Raw genomic sequence first — 20,812 nt, 5'->3', positions numbered from 1 at the left:
TGCACTGAAGGAGCTACATGACATGATCAATGTGCATGAAAACACTTATCCTGACGCTGCTGTCATTATTCTTGGAGATTTCAACCACTGTAATGTCCGGAAAACCATGCATCAGTTTGTGACCTTCCCCACCAGGGGAAATAAAACATTGGATCACTGCTACAGCAATATCAGAAATGCCTTTTAAGCTGAACTACAACCCCACTTTGGAAAGTCTGACCACCTGGCAATCCGGCTCAAACCAGTTTACAACAAAAGGCTCAAAACTAAACCAGTCACAGTCAGAACCATTACAGTTTTTTCCAGTTGCTAAAACACTAAAATGACATGGACAGCACAAATATTTAAACTGACACATAGGGAGCAAAACCTCATCTCAAATCTCCAAAACTTTAAACGCATTTTCTGCTTTACACACATTTTGCAATTCAAAATGGCACTTTTTAAGTGTACTGAACGCGGTTCTCTGCATAAGACACAACAATCTGACATAAAGTCACATGTTTGCGATTTCAAAAAACTGCCATTTAAAATGACGCACTACATGAGCTCATTGGCCACTGTATGTGCTACCTGGCCAAATAGGTGTTATGTAATTGTTAACACTTCAATCAGGAAGTAAGCAATAAAAGACCACAGGTGAGCATCTTTTTTTCTTTTACAACAACAATGGAAGACATTGCTGAGAGAGGAAGAGGAAGAGGGAGGTTGAGAGTGCAATGTTGACGGGGCGTTGTGGCCAGACCTAATTGTCTAATTATTTTGCTTTCCTCTTTATTTACAGTTTTTTCCAATTGCTTACAGTTTTTTCCAGTTGCCAACACACTAAAATGACATGGATAGCACAAATATTTAAACTGACACACAGGGAGCAAAACCTCATCTCAAATCTCCAAAACTTTAAACACATTTTCTGCTTTACACACATTTTGCAATCGAAATGGCACTTTTTAAGTGTACTGAACGCGGTTCTCTGCATAAGACACAACAATCTGACATACAGTCACATGTTTGCGATTTCAAAACACTGCCATTTAAAATGACGCACTACATGAGCACATTGGCCACTATATGTGCTACCTGGCCAAACAGGTGTTATGTAATTGTTAACACTTCAATCAGGAAGTAAGCAATAAAAGACCACAGGTGAGCATCTTTTTTTTCTTTTACAACAACAATGGAAGACATTGCTGAGAGAGGAAGAGGAAGAGGGAGGGTGAGAATGTGATGTGGACGAGGCGGTGTGGCCAGACCCAGCTGTCCGGCAGGATGCTGTCTAATTATTTTGCTTTCCTCTTTATTTATTTATTTATTTATTTATTTTTATCTGCACATTGTATTTTTTAGCTTACTGTGTTTTGAGCATCTGCTGTGTATCTGCTGTGCATATGTTGCACTGACTTTGGTGAAAAATAAAAAAAAAAAATATTTCAATTAGGGATGTCCCGATCCGATCACGTGATCGGAAATCGGGGTCGATCACGTGGTTTCAGACTCGATCGGAATCGGACGTTACATCCCGATCAGGGATCGAATATATATATATATATATATATATTTATATTTATTCTCATTATTTTTTTTTTATCAGATCTATAATATTTCAAAACAAATGGGAAAAATAATAGCTTAGTATTTGCTGTTATGTGGTGGTACAGAGTCAGACCGTCTCAACTCCACACAGAAACAATATGCGGCATGACGTCACTTTGCTGCGTGCTGTAACGGCAGCAACTTCAAGCTAGTGGCGCGAATATGTCTGCGGTGTGGAGATATTTTAAAGTTGATGAAAAAAATTTCGCGATTGTTGATATCATAGAATGATAAAATAAAAAATCAGGGATATCCTGGATCTGTTTCTTCGCTGTTCTTCATTTTTTTTAATGTATACTGTAGAAGTATCGGATCGGGACTCGGTATCGGCAGATACTCAAAATCAAATGACTCGGACTCGGACTCGGGGGCAAAAAAACCTGATCGGGACATCCCTAATTTCAATAGCACGTGTGTGTATCTGTAAATATTTCTGTGCATGTGAACAGTCTGAAGAATTCTCTACAGTTTGAACTATGTTAGTATTATGGCAAAGCATACTAAAGATGAGAGTGCTTTTCATTATGCCCAACAGTGTGTAGTTGGTTCGACAAAAATGTTTCAAGACAAAAAAAGTGTGTGCCATCTGGTGCAAAAGTTTGATTTTGGTTGCAGTGCTTCATTTTGCGGGATATATGAGGTATTTTGCAGTTTGGGTGAGTGGTTTGGTGAATTGTGTTAGTATTTTGATAAAACCAGCCTCGTTTGCAAAATTGTGTTTAAGCAATTGGAAAAAACTGTAAACACAATTTTGCAAACTAGGCTGGTTTTATCAAAATACTAACACAGTTCACCAAACCAAAGCACTTCAACCAAAATCAAACTTTTGCACCAGATGGCACACACTTTTTTTGTCTTGACACATTTTTGTCTAACCAACTTCACACTGTTGGGCATAATGAAAAGCACTCTCATCTTTAGTATGCTTTGCCATAATGCTAACATAGTTCAAACTGTAGAGAATTCTTCAGATTGTTCACATGCACAGAAATATTTACAGATACACACACGTGCTATTGAAATATTTATTTTTTTATTTTCACCAAAGTCAGTGCAACATATGCACAGCAGATATATTTACATTGGAGTGAACTAAAATATGCTCACAACACAGTAACCTAAAAAAATACAATGTGCAGATAAAAATGTGCAGATAAAAATAAATAAATAAATAAATAAATAAATAAAGAGGAAAGCAAAATAATTACACAATTAGGTCTGGCCACAACGCCCCATCAACATCGCACTCTCACCCTCCCTCTTCCTCTTCCTCTCTCAGCAATGTCTTCCATTGTTGTTGTAAAAGAAAAAAAGATGCTCACCTGTGGTCTTTTATTGCTTACTTACTGATTGAAGTGTTAACAATTATATAACACCTATTTGGCCAGGTAGCACATATAGTGGCCAATGAGCTCATGTAGTGCGTCATTTTAAATGGCAGTTTTTTGAAATCGCAAACATGTGACTTTATGTCAGATTGTTGTGTCTTATGCAGAGAACCTCGTTCAGTACACTTAAAAAGTGCCATTTAGAATTGCAAAATGTGTGTAAAGCAGAAAATGTGTTTAAAGTTTTGGAGATTTGAGATGAGGTTTTGCTCCCTGTGTGTCAGTTTAAATATTTGTACTATCCATGTCATTTTAGTGTGTTAGCAACTGGAAAAAACTGTATTTATTTTTTTATTATTGCAATTGTATTTTTTAGCTTACTGTTTTGGGAGCACATTTTAGTTCACTCCAATGTAAATATATCTGCTGTGCATATGTTGCACTGACTTGTTTGGTGAAAAATAAAGAAAATAAATATTTCAATAGCACGTGTGTATCTGCAAATATTTCTGTGCATGTGAACAATCGGAAGAATTCTCTACCGTTTGAACTATGTTAGCATTATGGCAAAGCATACTAAAGATGAGAGTGCTTTTCATTATGCCCAACAGTGTGTAGTTGGTTAGACAAAAATCTGTAATACGAATGTGTAATACGAGTGTGCCATCTGGTGCAAAAGTTTGATTTTGGTTGCAGTGCTTCATTTTGCAGGATATATGAGGTATTTTGCAGTTTGGGTGTGTGGTTTGGTGAATTGTGTTAGTATTTTGATAAAACCAACCTAGTGCAAAATTGTGTTGAAGCAATTGGAAAAAACTGTAACACCTGGACTGATAGTGCACAAGCTAGCCTGCAGGGCTGCTTAGAGGCCACAGACTGGAGCACTTTCAAAGCGGCCACTACGAACATCCACGAATACACAGAGACAGTCAGTGACTACATCAGCTGGTGCATGTCCATCTGTGCACCCCCTAGGACTGTGCGTATGTTCCCCAACCAAAATCCCTGGCTTAATGGGGACATAAAGCAGAAAATAAGGAAGAGGCAGGAGGCTTTCAAGTCAGGAGATCACGTGGAGTACAGGAGAGCACGGTACGAGTTGCAGAAGTCCATCAGAGCGGCAAAAAGGGCTCACTCCCAAAAACTTGAAGGATACTACCTCAACCACAACACACGCAGTATGTGGCAGGGAATGCAGTCTGTCACAAACTACAGGAGGACCTCAACAACCACAGACCCCTGGGACGCCACCCTTCCAGACAGTCTGAACACCTTCTATGCCAGGTTTGACGGGCTGAACAAGGAATCACCCTCAAAAGCCTCTGGTGACCCCATGGACACTGCCTTCCGGGTTACACACGCACAGGTCCTGAAGGCTCTGAAGAAGGTGAACCCCCACAAGGCGGTGGGACCCGATGGAGTGCCTCCCAGAGTACTGAAGGCCTGTGGGGAACAGCTAGCCGGTGTGTATGCTGACATCTTCAACATGTCATTATCCCAGGCTGTAGTCCCCCGTATCTTCAAAACCTCCACCATCATACCAGTCCCCAAAAGACCAGACACACCCACCCTAAACGACTTCAGGCCAGTGGCACTCATACCAGTTGCCATAAAGTGCCTAGAAAAAATAGTCCTCACCCACATCAACGACACGGTCCTGGACACGGTCGACCCCCTCCAGTTTGCATACCGCCCCAACCGATCAGTGGACAACGCAGTAGCAATAGCCCTTCACCACACCCTGCAACACCTGGAGAGCAGCAGAACGTATGCCAGGATGCTTTTCCTGGACTACAGTTCTGCGTTCAACACCATCCGCCCAGGCAGACTGATCGAAAAGCTGGCAGACCTTGGAGTCCCTACTCCCACCTGCAACTGGATCTTGGATTTCCTGACTGAAAGACCTAAAGGTGGTGAAGATGGGAGGACGGGTGTCTGCTGAGCTCAGGGTCAGCACAGGATCACCACAGGGCTGCTGCCTCAGCCCCAAACTCTTCACCCTGTACACACACGACTGCGTCTCCACCCAGGACAGCACCATCATCATCAAATATGCTGATGACACCACCATCCTGGGGCTCATCAAGGGGGAGACGAGTCATGATACAGGGCCCTGGTCAACAACATCTTCGTCTATGGAGAGGAGAACGACCTCATCCTCAACACAGACAAGACCAAGGAAATAATTCTGGACTTCAGGAAGAATCCTCCCCCTCTACAGCCTCTTTTCATCAGAGGGACAGAGGTGGAGAGGGCAGACAGCTACAGATTCCTGGGACTGCAGGTCACATCTGACCTGAGCTGGACTCTCAACACCACAGCCACAGTGAATAAAGCCCAGCAAAGGCTCTATTTCATCAGGCTGCTTAGGAAAGCTGGTCTGAACCATTGCCCCCTCACCCAGGCCTACAGAGGGCTGATAGAGAGCATCCTCACTGCAGGCATCACTGTCTGGTACGGCAACACCACACAGGCAGAGAGGAAGGCTCTGCAAAGAGTCATAAAGACCGCAGAGGATTATAGGGACAAAACTTCCTTCCATGGACTGTGTACGTGCAGCGCTGTAGGAAACGAGCAGAGGGAATCATCAGAGACTCACTCCACCCAGCTCACTCTCTGCTCAGACACAAACACTGCACATACAACCTGAGACACAGCAGAGCCGACAGTATCATCACACATAGAACTCGCTTTTTCAACAGCTTCTTCCCTGCCACAGTCAGACTTATGGCAAAACAAAACTACTGAACTTGTGTAAAAATAACCAAACACTACTTCACTTTAATTACATGTGCAATAGTTGACTTAATATTATCTGTGAAATAGGATGATGTGCCATATTCCCTCCCCTCCTGTACAATGTGCAATTTCCTGATCAATGTGTAGTTCTCCGATAAATGTGCAATAGTCTATCAGTGCAATATTCCCAATACTCTCTCTCTCCCTCTCTCCCTCTCTCCTGCTCTCCCTCTCTCTCGCTCCTGCTCTCGCTCTCTTTCCTGCCCCCTCACCTCAAATTCCCACAACTAGTCTATCTACTTATTATTATTTATTACTCTGTCACCAACATTGCTCTCTCCTGTGTTTAGTACCTGAAGCTAAAAATGTGTACATATCACTACCTTCTGCATAACGCCTTCATACTTCTTATATTGTGTTCTTACTGTTAGTATAATGTTTCTATATTGTATAATGTTTCTATACTATATAATGTTTCTATATTTTGTATTTATATTTTTGTTACTATAGTGCCTTTATTAACGTTGTATAGTGATTTCTATATATTTTCTATATTTTTCTTTCTTACAGTTTTTTCCAGTTGCTAACACACTAAAATGACATGGATAGCACAAATATTTAAACTGACACACAGGGAGCAAAACCTCATCTCAAATCTCCAAAACTTTACAGTTTTTTCCAGTTGCTAACACACTAAAATGACATGGATAGCACAAATATTTAAACTGACACACAGGGAGCAAAACCTCATCTCAAATCTCCAAAACTTTAAACACATTTTCTGCTTTAAACACATTTTGCAATTCGAAATGGCACTTTTTAAGTGTACTGAACGCGGTTCTCTGCACAAGACACAACAATCTGACATAAAGTCACATGTTTGCGATTTCAAAACACCATTTAAAATGATGCACTACATGAGCTCATTGGCCACTATATGTGCTACCTGGCCAAACAGGTGTTATGTAATTGTTAACACTTCAATCAGGAAGTAAGCAATTAAAGACCACAGGTGAGCATCTTTTTTTTCTTTTACAACAACAATGGAAGACATTGCTGAGAGAGGAAGAGGAAGAGGGAGGGTGAGAATGTGACGTGGACGAGGCGTTGTGGTCAGACCCAGCTGTCCGGCAGGATGCTGTCTAATTATTTTGCTTTCCTCTTTATTTATTTATTTATTTTTATCTGCTCATTTTTTCTGCAATTGTATTTTTTAGCTTACTGTTTTGTGAGCATATTTTAGTTCACTCCAATGTAAATATATCTGCTGTGCATATGTTGCACTGACTTTGGTGAAAAATAAAAAAATAAATATTTCAATAGCACATGTGTGTATCTGTAAATATTTCTGTGCATGTGAACAATCTGAAGAATTCTCTACAGTTTGAACTATGTTAGCATTATGGCAAAGCATACTAAAGATGAGAGTGCTTTTCATTATGCCCAACAGTGTGTAATTCGTTAGACAAAAATGTGTCAAGACAAAAAAAGTGTGTGCCATCTGGTGCAAAAGTTTGATTTTGGTTGCAGTGCAAGTGCAATTTATTTATTTTAAAATAAAATAAAATAAATAAATTGCACTTGGAGCATACACAGTGTGCAGACCATTTTTTCAATATATATCCTTTTTGTCTAGCACCTCAACTATTTTATTTGGATGTGCGCACCCGGATCCACTTTTAAAAAAGTGGTTTGAACCTTGAATTTAAAAGCAGGTGATCAGCCATGCCTAACTCTTTTGCACCAAACTGAGGAGACAACCAGAAGGAGGTGAGTACTGACACTGAATGAAGATTTAAACATAAAAACCATAATACATTTAATTTAACAAAGAAAATACCAAAACTATACTGATAAAGGTTTCTTTTGGCAGGATGGCCAGTCCCCCTCTGCTTTCTCAATCACCTTTGTACTTTAATTGTATTTAATTTGTATTTAGCCCAATAAAACAAACAAATACATGTGTAAATATTCATTTAAATTAACTACTGTGTATATATATCGTACACATAAAAGAATGGGACCTGTGGTCTCGGTTACATTCCTTCCCCCTTCTGCTAAAACTAGAGTCACTCAGTCTTCATACACTGCCTGGCCAAAAAAAAGGTCACACACTCTAATATTTCGTTGCACCACCTTTAGCTTTGATCACAGCACGCATTTGGTGTAGCATTATTCCAGTAAACATCTGCAATGTCACAAGATTTATTTCCATCCAGTGCTGCATTCAGTTTTCACCCAGATCTTGTATTGATGATGGAGAGTCTGACCACTGCACAAAGCCTTCTTCAGCACATCCCAGAGATTCTCAATGGGTCTGGACTCTATGGTGGTCACTCCGTGTGTGAAAATTATGTATTTTGCTCCCTGAATCACTCTTTCACAATTTGAGCCTGATGAAGCCTTTTCTACCTATTGGTACTCAAAGCGCTTTACAGTCATAGACACATCTACCCATTCGCTCACACAAGCGCGCACACACACATTCACACACCAGTGCCACGCACTGGGAGCAACTGGGGGTTCAGTGTCTTGCTCAAGGACACTTCGGCATGTGGCACATTCCGGGGATCGAACCGGTCATTCAGTATATTTAGGTAGTCAGCTGATTCTTTGGACGCATAATGTTGCTGAACCTAGACCTGACCAACTGCAGCAACCCCAGATCATAGCACTGCCCCCACAGGCTTGTACAGTAGGCACTAGGCATGATGGGTGCATCACTTCATCTGCCTCTCTTCTTACACTGATGCGATGGTTCCCTACTATCCTTCCAGTTTTTAATGATATGACAGTTTTTCACCCAATTTTAGTAGTTTCTCCTTAGACATATTTTCCACGACCACAGGATGTGTCTTTCAACATTGTTGTTTAAGAAATGAGAAGCTACTCATTGCATTAAATAACTTGTTGCCAGCTGAAAAATAATCACCCATGCAGTAATTATCCAATAGGAGGCTTGTACGTATTTGCTTAGTGAAATCCAGGTGGCGACTTTTTTTTTGGCCAGGCAGTGTACATACGTGACAGCCAGTGTACTGTAAAGTTCTGCAAATGTTGGAGTCTTACATCTTATATAGCCACTGGAGTGCCAGATGACCCGTCTCCAGGACAAAGTGTTGTCCCAGGAGACAATATCGTAATGAGTCCACCACCCACTTCATTACAAGACATTCCTTCTCCACTGTCTAGTACCTTTATCTCTCTGTCCTGAAACTTTCGGCTCAGGAACACAACTGGACCTTTATTCATCCAATTCCTACCGCAGCACTGCGCCTATTCCCACTCCTGAGGTATCTGTCTACACTGTGAATGGTTGTTCAAAGGCAGGGCTATGCAGAACAGAGTCCCCTGTAATGGCTGCTTTGAGGTCTTTGAATGCTCTGTCACACTTGCCAGTCCACTTAAACTTATTGGGGACAGAGGCTTTTGTCAGGTCAGTAAGAGTTGCTGCCCTATCAGCAAAGTGGGGGATAAACTTACTGCACCAGCCCACTAGTCCCACAAAAGCATGCACCTTCCTCTTGGTTGTCGGTACTGGGTATGAATGGATTACCTCTACCTTCCCAATCTGAGGCTTGGCTGCCCCTGTCCAACCACATATCCAAGATACTCCACTTCCCATTGTGCCAGAATACATTTGTGAGGATTGATAGAGAGGCCAGCAGATTTGATCACCTAGAAAATTTCACATGCTCCTCCTAGGTCTGCCTAAAAACAACCTGTTCATCCATGTGTGGTGCTGCAAACTCTGACACCTCCATCAATATGTTGTCCTTGAATCACTGGAATGTTGCCGGGGGCCCCTGGAGACCAAAGGCATCACCTTGAACTTAAACACTGCAAAAGGTGTCTTAAGGGCCGTCGGTTCCATTGTCTCCAGTACCAGGGGCAACTGCCAGTAGCCCTTGGTTCCCCAGTAACCTGCACCTTCACACTTTCAAGAGTTCATCAATCCGAGGCATCGAGTAGGGGTCAAACGTAGACACAGCACTGAGGTACTTGAAGTCACTGCAGAACCTCGGAGATCTATCCGTCTTCGGGACCAACACAACTGGACTGCACCAAGCAGTTACATGGGAAATGGTGTAAAGTAAGACAAGAGATAAGGAATAGGACAGAGAAAGACCGACTTGAACATGGATATGAAATAGTTAATTTTTGTACTTTTTGTAATGTTTCATGTTTTAATGGAATTTTGAGACTTTGTCCTTATTTTTGTTAAAAGTAAACACACTCGACTGAGCTACGTACCTATGAGAAAGCATCTGTGTCAGAGTGTCTTTACTGATTACCCTCGTTTCAGGGTCGTAACACGTGCTTGCTCTCTTGTATTTAGATTGGTCAATGAGGCAGAGTAAAAAGCTGCAAAGTAGGAGAAGGACCACCTTTGGATCATCCGTTCTGAAATTTCCTTTAATGTAGATTTTTCAGGTTTCACCGACTTACAAAACATGTCTTTCAGGCGGACATAAAGTTCTCTTGGCATCTCATCCTAATGAATGTCCAGTGATCGAAACCTTCTCAGATAAGTGTCAGCAGTTATCTCATATTTGGCTAGAATAGCATCTTTAGCACTGGCATCTTTCCAACAAGATGCCAGTGTTTCATAATGTGAATCATACCAACAGCCCCATAAGTGACAACTCAAATATTGTCATCTCAAGTTATTTTTGACCAATTATTGTACTTTTTGAATTTTTTGTATTGCTAGTATGAAATAATCTCTTTGTTCTTCAAATCAGTGATCCAGAGTGTAATGCTTTATTGTAGCACAGTTTGGCTGAGTAACCTTTTAGTCAAAGATAAGGCAAAACTATACCATCATATTAAAATTTGCTCAAAGATCATTGGGCTACCTGTAGCACACCTCTTCCAGGAAGCCCACAACAAGAACATGCTCAGGCTGGCCAGATATATTTCCACTGACATCTCACATGTTCTACACAGAGAATATCAGCTACTGCCCTCAAACAGGCTCTTTAGAGTTCCCTCTTTCAACCACAACAGACTTAGATACTCCTTCATACATCAATCAATCCTTTTGTTAAACCAGCAACATTAAGACCTAGTGCAATATCTATCCATGGATGTAATGTCTTCAAGTGTTGAAAGCTTTGAATGCATTGATGTAACCCCTTTGTAATAAGCTTATATGTATGCTTTGTCTTCTGGCATGCTTGTTACTGTCATTTGTGGCTATGTCTCATGTTTGTCTGCTGATACTGTCATGTGTGGCTAAGTCTCATGTTTGTCCGTTGATGCTTTATGTCCTACATGTATGTCCACGTGTCGGTCTAGTGATGTATGTCTTACATGTATGTATTGTTTATGCCCTCTTATCCTTAAATGAGCTGCCCAGGGATGCAAAAAGAATTTCAGCACAAACTGACAAATAAAGTTGTATCGTATCGTATCGTAGTACTTTGTGGCCATTTTTAAACAACAGATGCCACATTTCAGGGAGCCCAAGTGTGGTTTTTATTATGTGCTTGACGACAGTCCAGGAAAAATCCCAAAGAAATGTTCAATGTTTATAAAAAAGAACGACAATTACTTTTTGGAGAATGTTAAACAGCTAAATCTTTATTTGGATAAGGTGATACATTTTCTAATTTGGTACTTTGCAAATTCAAGCCAAGTTCAACCTAAACTCTGTGTGAAAATGAGGAAAAGTTCAAATAAACTCCTGTTAAAGTGGTGTCCCATGATCTGGATAATGTCAGATACTGCTAGTTTAAAGTTTATTTTTACTATACTGAAGAATTATCACAGGAAGCATGTTATGTGATAATTGTACTGAATAATCAGTATTACAGTACATTGTTATCTATGACTTACAGCCTCCATGTCTAAAACGCTCCATCAGTTTGGACAACAAAGGTTAGAAACTCCTTAACATCTTCCAGATTAAAAGGTGCAGTATCTTGTAATTGCGGTCTTATTGACTTAACAGATAAAATCCACGTATGGCATCGATATCACATAAGCTTGAAACTAAACTAGTGATTCCATCATAAAATAATTTATGTAGAAAGAACATGAATTTCCCAGGTGTTCAGAAGCCTCAGTGTAATCCTACAGTGACCTCTAGCGTCATTGAGAGATTTCTATACCCCACAGCTCCAGGTTAAAGAGGAGCTTCTGAGGACACCATGTGTATCAGAACTGAATAGTCTTCTTGGATGAGTGGAAAAACATCTTCAAGAAACTCTTTTTTTCTTTTTTCTTTTTTTTTTTTTGGATATATCATGATCTGGATGATTGAACCTTAACAGACAAGACACAATATGTTAAAAACAACACAATTATATTTAACCTTATGATCAAATTCTTTCCCACAAGAAACTGGATTATTGACAGAAAATAAATGGTACTGTTGAATAGCACAACACATTATGGACTTCAGAGAGTAACAACATGCTTGGATATCATTTATGGTTCAGTATCTTTTGTTTCACAATGTAATGCAGATGATGCCCATCAAATATGTTTAACATATCAAATAAATAGAGTGTCATAAGTAGGCTGTTAAAGGCTTCAATTAAATGGTGTATATGCGTCTATGGTAAGGACTTCCATTACACCACTGTTTGTTCATTGTTACAATTTGTTCTCCAAGCCTATATTTTCAAAATTCTGCTTTTTCTTAGGGTGTTTTTTTGCCCTAAAGACGAAAAAGGATAAACAAATAGCTCCCAACACTGCAACAATAAGTAGAGCAAATGTTGTGTTGAGTCCGACTTCAGCATCACTGATGGAGAGCTTCATACCCAGGTACCACACAGCAGTGTCAATGATTGGCTCAACTGTTCCTGCACAAAAGAGAGGAATAGCTTAGGACAATCACACTACTCTCTCATAAAAATAGCCTGGCTCTGTCCAAAGGGAAAAACATCTTCCAACAAGTGCCTCTAACTAATTAACATTATACCTTCCTTTATTTTGTTTGTTAATAGGGCAGTTGTTTTGCATTCTCACAGTGATAACAAGACTCTAGAAAGTCACCTGTCCAACAAATACTCTTCCATAAACTTGCACTTGCCTGTTTTTACAGTGAAGTTTTTGTACGCATAAAATGAATGTGGTACTCATATGCATGCATTCAATGTTTGCACTTTCCATTCATCTAATCATCTTTCAGAACAGTTATCCACCAAATCTGTGTCACTTTACCTTCAGTCTCAGAGTTCACAGTGGTGGCAGGGTAGGCGCAGTTGTTCCTGCACAAAAGACAGGCACCAAGAATGTCATTTTCATTTCAAAAAAGCTGATAACAGTAAATCTAACCCTTTCTTCAGATTACATAATTTTGGGAAGGCTTATTCGCTGGGTTAGGACAGTAACACCACTGTCTCTTAAAAATAGCCTGATTCTGTCCAAAGGGAAAAAGATCTTCGAGCAAGTGCCTCTAACTAATTAACACTATGCCTTGTTTTGTTTTGTTTGTTAACAGGGGAGTTGCTTTGCATTCTTCTGTTTTTACAGTGAAGGACTCATATGCATGCATTCAGTGTTTGCACCTTCCATTCATCCATTCACCTTTCAGAACAGGTATCCACCAAATATGTGTGACTTTACCTTAAGGGTTAAAACAGTCATGAGGTCCTAAGGCAGGGTCTGGGAATCCGTTGCATCTTATCATTGTGGTATAAAACGACGCCGAGGCCTTGGGGATTCGAGGAAGTGTAGGGTCTGAGCGGTTGACGTAGAAAAGGCCAAATGTTTCTGTGTAGCCAGCGTTCCACTCCAGGTTGTCCATTAGTGACCAAGCCGTGTAACCAATGAGATTCACGCCATCCAGCAAGTAAGCTGAAAGAACACAAATATCACCTTTAAAAACTGCAAATACACATGGTGATTTTTTTTTATTCGTATGACTAGAATCCAGTTTCAAGTTTGTTTTCAGAAAGAACAGAATTGCCATCTATTTTACTGACATGTTACTGCAGCCATACTTTATATGAGACATCATTATATATCTTTGTCTCTCCCTTTTCTGTTCTGGTCTTAAATATAGTCCATTAAAGTGTCTTGATACCTTTCAATGCCTCGTTGATGTATTTTTCATAGTAGTAGATCCTGTGAGTATCATTTAGGTCAACAGGGCCGTGCTCTGACACACCATTCTCTGTTACAAGGAGTGGTGGATTTCCATACTCTTCCTTAATGAAGTTCAGTATTCTGCGGAATCCAAATGGTGCAACCCTCAGCCAGTTCGAACCTGCTTCCAGCCAGGTACGGTCAGACATTACCGCTGCACCCCTGTGAACGTCATATCAGTTGGATTTTAAAGTTCCAATAGCATGCATAATAAAGAGAGAAATTATTTGAATCAATCAGCATTTAAAGTAAGATTAAAGGTGATGGTATTGTTGTTTACTTGTCTGCCTCATAGTGCTGAGTGTTTCCATGGTCCACATTGAATGCCAAGACACTGGTGTAATGGTTGAATCCAAAATAATCATGGGTACCCTTAATTCTTTTAATCTCCTCTGGAGTAAACTCAGGCAGCCTAAAACAATGGAGGAGAAAATGAATTTACTTAAGAAATGGACATTTAAAAGCAGGATTGGTAAAACTTGTGTTAACTGTACTAACCACACACTTATACTTAGATACTTTTAAAGGCTAATATACAAAGGACAAACTTCCCTCATAATCATCAAGTTATTTTTAACTGACATTATTTCTATTTCTGGTTTGAATTTTAGTCTTTAAATACCGAGATGTTGTTAGACCACCAGCCAGACTTTGCTTTCGAACGTTTGTCTTCATGACCTCACTGTAGTCGCCCTTAAATATGGGATGGGAAAACCACCCAATGAAGAACTGCACAAAGAGAGACAAAATAAAAGTCTGTTCGAGATTACTGCCATACAGATATCTCGTAAAATAATCAAGGAATTGGCATACCTGCAGTACACGTTCTGCTGCATCAATATCTTCCTGCTTATAGGGATTTCTGGCTTCTGACCAGTCGGAGTTAACGGAAATGGAGATCATGCCTTTCTGTTGGGCCCGGTATTTGTCATTGTAGACATGCCAGGCCTCAGCATGTGCTTTAATTATGTTGTGACCAACAATGTAGGGCAGAGTGTCTGGTCGGTCTGTGAACCCTACAAACACAAACGGGTTAATAGTTTGTGTAAGACAGAGAGTCCAGATGCAAAAGAAAATTACTTAAATCATACCTGGGGCAGCAATTCCAATGCCATAGCCTATATAGGCTACATTGAATGGCTCATTAATCGTGATCCAAACTTTCACTTTGGGGCCAAGACGGTCAAACATTAGGTCAGCATACTCCTTGAATCTGTCAACAATAGTCTCATTCTCCCAGCCCCCGACCTTTTGCAGAGCATGCGGAAGGTCCCAGTGATACAGAGTGACCTGACAGCAGAGGAAAAATGGTTAAGGTTACCAAATTGAACAATTTCCTATTTACAGGTTATTGTTTTTTGAGATGCTGGAAATAATGACACATACACATGGCTGGATATTTGCAGCAAGCAGTGCATCCAACACTCTGTGGTAGTAGTTGATTCCAGCCTCATTAATGTATTTGGTGGTGCCATCAGGAAGTACCCTTGTCCAGGATATGGAGAGACGGTAATGGGACACATTAAGTTTCTTCAGTAAAGTAATATCGTCTTCTATTCTATTGTAACTGTCACAGGCCAAGTCCCCAGTGTCATGATTTAGCATTTTCCCTGGAGTGTGAGCAAACGTGTCCCAGATGCTGAGACCTTTTCCGTGTTCTCTCCAAGCCCCTTCAATCTATAAACAGCAAATGTATAAGAAATATTTCAATAGATGAAAACAGAGTACTTGAAATTCAAACATCAATGAGAAAGCTTCTTTTCAACGGTTACCTGGTATGCGGCTGTAGCACTACCCCAAATGAAATCTTTTGGGAAATGTCCGTAAATCTTCTCCTCAAGATTTGTAGGGAAACCATTATCTTTCACGATGTTGTGGTAGTAATGAGCGGAGAACTTGGGTGTCCTTGGCCGGTTTGGGTTATTGAAGTCCACATAGTGCAGCCCAAATCTAAAGCTGTATCCATTCCGCCACTCGAAAGAATCCATTAGTGCTGTTGCTATGTAGCCCTTCACCCTCACACCATCAAGTTGAGAGGCTTTTAAAACAAACACACAAAAATGAATTATCAAGATGTAAAACAGCTATGGTAATCATAAAATGTATTTTATGAAATCTGTTTATATGCACCTTTGAGAGCCTCATCGATATAGGTCTTGTAATAAAAAAATCTGTCAATATCTTCATAGGCTTCTGTATGAGGTGTAGGCACTCCATTCTCAGTAATGTAAATGTCTGGATCTCCGTACTCCTCTTTGATCCAGTTAAGGAGTCTTCTCAAGCCCCACGCTACAGCTCTCTGGTTCGGATAGGCCGTACCTGGCCAAGTCTCATCCTCGTATAGTTTAAAGTCCCCATCATCAACATAGGACGGAGGCGTATATGGAGCTGTAATGTGGCTTACTATCTTTGTCGTGTAATGATTTACACAAAACATGTCAGCGGTTCCCCTGATAAATTTCTTCTCTTCTTCAGTGAAGGAAGGTAATCTTGACTCTGAAAGACGTTGGAGGTCACTTTTGTTTGCAACTTGCCACTTCATTGTCTCAGGATAGTCACCACTCTTGAAAATGGGGTGTGCAAACCAACCCAGTTGGAACTGTAGCGCACGGTCAGCAGCCACCACTTCACGGATATCATTGACATCTCTAGGTTCAATCCAATCAGAATTGAGGGCAATGGATACCAAACCACCTTGGGTTGTGCGATACTTGTCATCGTATGTATGGTAGGCCTTGGCATGTGCTTTGATCAGGTTGTGTGCAACTCTGTACGGAGCACTTCCTGGTTCCTTAACATTTGGTGGGATCTGTCCAATTCCATAACCTGACCACGCAATTGTGTGAGGCTCGTTGAAGGTCATCCAAAATTTCACTCTGTCGCCAAAGGTAGCAAAGCAGAAGTCACTAAAGTCATTAAAAATGTCGGCCATTTGAACATTTTCCCATCCACTGATGTCTTGCAAGGCCTTTGGGAGGTCCCAGTGATAAAGTGTCACCATTGGGGTGATATTAGATTCTAAGAGGCCATCAATGAGTCTGTTGTAGTAGTCAACACCTTTCTGGTTCACGGAGGAACGCCTACCATTAGGAAAGATCCTGGACCAGGACAAAGAGAATCTGTAAGACTTCACCCCCAGAGCTCGCAGCATGTAAAGGTCTTCATCAAGTCTGTGGTAACTATCACAGGCTACATCTCCAGTAGCATCAGCAGGGATACCACTGCCAGATGTTTGAGTGTAGTCATCCCAGACACTGGGCCCCTTCCCATCAGCGTTCCATCCACCTTCAATTTGATAGGCTGAAGATGAAACTCCCCAACTGAAGCCTTGTGGGAAAGTGCCATAGTGATACACTGATCTCTGGAATTTTGACTGGCGTGACAATGTTTCCCAGACAACCTTTGATTTAGCTGGAACCTCTGATGGTGATAAACCTACTGATTGGCGGGTAAGTGGCATTTCTACCCCTTTAAACACCTTAGATCTGAGTGAACCAAAACCATTTTTCTTGATAAGCTGGGAGTAGAAATAGGCAGATTGCTTTGGGGTTCTCGGTCTGTCTGGGGATTCAAAGTTGACATGATGAAGACCAAATCTCTCACTGTAGCCTTGTTTTCCTTCAAATCCATCCATGAGTGACTGCACAGTGAATCGCTGAACATCCACTCCATCAGTGGTAATTGCTATGAAATGGATGCACATAAAGCACAAAGTAAGAATTAATTCCTCCCAGTTTAACAAATTATTTATTATCAGACATATTCCAAACACTGACCTTTCAGGGCCTCATTGATGTAACTCCTCATGTACTCAATTCTGCTGGTGTCATTCAGGCTGTCCCCACTGTATGCTGTTGGCATCCCATTCCCAGTTATGTAAATAGGCACTTTCGTAACATTCAAGTATTCAGTGGAAATATAGTTTAGAAGTCTTCTAAGTCCCCAGGGTGAAGAATAGATCCAGTCAGAGGCTGTAGAAGGCCATAAGGGGTCCACATGTGCTTGGAAGTCGCCAACCGCCTGAGGACTAGCGGCACAGCTACCATTACTGATGCTGACCAAACGAGAAGTATAATGGTTTAATCCAAAAAAGTCAGCAGCACCTTTTATCCTCTGACTCTCAGAGGAACTAAAAACTGGAAGAACTGCAGGCACAGAGCCTGGACACTCATTTCTTTTCTTTTCAACCTGCTTTTTGAGTGTTTCAGAATAATCTCCATTTACAAATATGGGATGTGCAAACCAGCCCAGCATGAACTGCAGATAACGATCTGCAGCTTCTACGTCTTCAGGTGTGGAGGGGTTTGGAGGCTCAGCCCAGTCAGAGTTCAGTGCAATGCCCACTTTCCCACCTTGTGTCTTTCTATACATGTCATTGTAGACATGCCAGGCCTCAGCATGGGACTTAAGCATATTGTGAGTGACCTGAAAAGGCAAAAGCAAATTATAAGGTTAATGCATCACTGCAACAATTAAACCACATAGAGTTTCATCATAGTTATCACATAACTCTCACCTGATAAGAAGAAACCTTATAATCCTTTACACCAGGGGGATGCTCACCAGTGCCATACCCAGCATAACTCACCACCCAAGGGCTGCTGAATGTGTTCCAGGTCTTGACCCTGTCTCCAAATCTGGAGAAGCAGAAGTCTGCATAGTCCTTGAAGGCTTCAACAATGGAAGTGTTGGTCCATCCGCCGTAGACCTGGAGTGCCTGAGGCAGATCCCAATGGTAGAGAGTGACAACAGGTTCTATACCAGATTCAATGAGAGCATTGATCAGCTTGTCATAGTTGAGAGCCCCTTTCTCCGAATGGTTGCCTCGGTGGCCTGAAGGGAAAATACGGGCCCAGGAGATGGAAAACTGGTAGGTGTTGACTTGAAGACCTCGCAGGAGGTAGACATCGTAATCCGCCTTGTTGTAACTGTCACAAGCTGTGTCAGCCGTCTGATTTGCAAAGGCTAGACCTTCATGGCTGAAACGGTCCCAGATGGACTCTCCCTTCCCACCTGCTTTCCAGGCACCTTCAACCTTGAAGGACTCACTTGAGGTGGCCCATTTAAATCCAGTGGGGAATGATTCTTTAAGGAAAAGATCTCGTTCTGCTGTGCTCTGGACCCCAAACTTCTGCCAGACTTTCTGATAACTGTTTTCAGACACTGTCATCCCAGTGAAGTCTGGAATAGTCCGTCTTTTTGAAAAAAAGAAGTGCATAGAAAACATAAATACACATGAAAAAATAATTGGAAAAATCATTGGAAAGGCATAAGCGTTTTTAAAATAACAGGTCTGCGCTTTGGGGGACGAAGACGGACAAATAAACTCTTACCTGACTCGAACATCCTGCAGCTTCCTGTCCTCCTCTCCATTCACCCCGCTGTTCAGATATCCATTCAAACACAAAAAGTACACACACAAAACCCCCAAGAGCTTCTTCATGGTGGCTTTCAGTGGATGGACTGAAATTATCCAGTGATAGCCATGGTATTTAAAGCAATATTGTTTTTTACTGATTGGGTTGTTAAACTATTAAGATCAATATCACATCCAATTACTTATATAAGTTTGCAGTGTTTTATTGCAGCTGTGTGATATCTACAGAGAGACTCTGGACTCACACAAGTGATAACTGCTTCCAGTTTGTACTCGTGATAATAGATGATAGAAACTCTCTCAGAGGAAATAATCTCTTCATCTGCTTGAACATTCAAGGTTAAATGATAAGTGAGAGTTACACAGTCCAAATCTATAAAACGCTATGTGAGTAGTTCTCGGGTGTAATTAAGTCCAGGTTTTGTAAGTAGAGGAGAAAAGGACTTTGATTCCATAAACATGTATCAAAATAAATCCTTGAGTTTCTATTGGATGTCCAGGGGAAAGACCATCAGACAGGTTGCATAAATCAGTATTAACTTAATATGACAGCAGGTTAAGTTAATGCTAAACCTTGGTCACGTGTAGATTGATTCTCAGGCTCAATCACGTAGCTCAGCTTATGTAGCTATTTTCTCATCAGTCTGATATGGGTATATTGTATAAACAAAGCTTGAAATGCATTAAGATCATTTAGAGTGTCTGTTGGTCGACTGGGCCTTTCTGTGTAGCGTTTGCATGTTCTCCTTGTGTCTGTGTTCGTTCTCTTCGGGTACATCAGACCTGTGAGATCTCAACAGGAGCTAGAGATACTAGCTGTGAATGTTGATGATCTATATGTATGCTGCAATGGCCACACGACCAGACATGGCACAAGTTGTGAGTGTTGTGTCAAAGTTCGATGCAAACCCAAATGCTGTAGATCTGACAGCTGTGAAAAGAATTCTTCGGTACTTGAAGGGTACAGTGAATCTTGCCCTCAAGTACAGCATGAGCGGTCAGAGTTAGGAACTTTGAATGGTTTCAACAGTGATCCTGGAGGACAATCAAGGAGCCATCTCAAAGAATCCTGTGAATCATTCAAGGACGAAACACATAGACATTCGCTTCCACTACATTTGTGAATGTGTGAAAATGGGCAAATACAAGTGCATTATTGTCCAACAGTTGATATGAAGGCAGAATTCTTAACCAAGCCTCTGACAAGACAAAATACTAAAAAAATCTTGCATTTTTTATTTATTTGTTTATTTATTTATTTTGCACATTATTTGTGATGTGGAGCACTGATCTTAATCATGGAAATTACTTAAGTGCTTAAATGTCAGTGTAAAATTAAGTGGGAGTGTTGTAAAAACAGTAATTTGACACTGTGTTGATAAGATGTTATACTGCCCTCAACTAACTGCATTTTGGTATAATTTTCAAGGACTCTCCAAAGAAAAAAATCTCTTTATCTGCTTGAACATTCAAGGTTAAATGATAGGTAAGAGTTATACAGTCCAAATTTAATTGCACTATAAAATGTCATGTGAGTAGTTCTTGGGTATAATTAATTTCAGGTTTAGTAGTAGGAGATTAAGAGGACTTTGATTCTAAAAACATGAATCAAAACAAATCCTGGAGTTTCTATTGGATGTCCAGTGGAAGGACCATCAGACAGGTTGCGTAA

General features: G+C 40.8%; 2 protein-coding genes across 2 annotated transcripts; both read right to left on the bottom strand.

Annotated features, from left to right (window-relative positions):
- Window positions 1-9,592: 9,592 nt before the first annotated feature.
- On the bottom strand, window positions 9,593-15,751 carry LOC311488040 (lactase/phlorizin hydrolase-like; the record flags this gene model as incomplete). Its single annotated transcript, XM_084544543.1, has 11 exons — window positions 9,593-9,697; window positions 12,405-12,475; window positions 12,837-12,883; window positions 13,322-13,472; window positions 13,702-13,925; window positions 14,044-14,175; window positions 14,386-14,492; window positions 14,577-14,779; window positions 14,855-15,053; window positions 15,150-15,440; window positions 15,536-15,751. 11 exons carry the CDS (start codon window positions 15,749-15,751, stop codon window positions 9,593-9,595), a joined length of 1,746 nt encoding a protein of 581 aa, XP_084400669.1.
- On the bottom strand, window positions 14,390-20,162 carry LOC311487847 (lactase/phlorizin hydrolase-like). The gene is made up of 3 exons (XM_084544245.1): window positions 18,280-20,162; window positions 17,540-18,188; window positions 14,390-17,447 (listed from the first exon to the last, which is right to left on the bottom strand). The coding sequence occupies exons 1-3, from the start codon at window positions 19,021-19,023 to the stop codon at window positions 15,871-15,873; spliced, it is 2,970 nt and encodes a 989-aa protein (XP_084400371.1). The 5' UTR covers window positions 19,024-20,162; the 3' UTR covers window positions 14,390-15,870.
- Window positions 20,163-20,812: the final 650 nt, after the last annotated feature.

Source organism: Chelon labrosus (genome assembly GCF_963514085.1).
Source record: "Chelon labrosus genome assembly, chromosome: 5".
Classification (NCBI taxonomy): Eukaryota; Metazoa; Chordata; class Actinopteri; order Mugiliformes; family Mugilidae; genus Chelon; species Chelon labrosus.
This window is presented reverse-complemented; position numbering and strand designations above follow the sequence as displayed.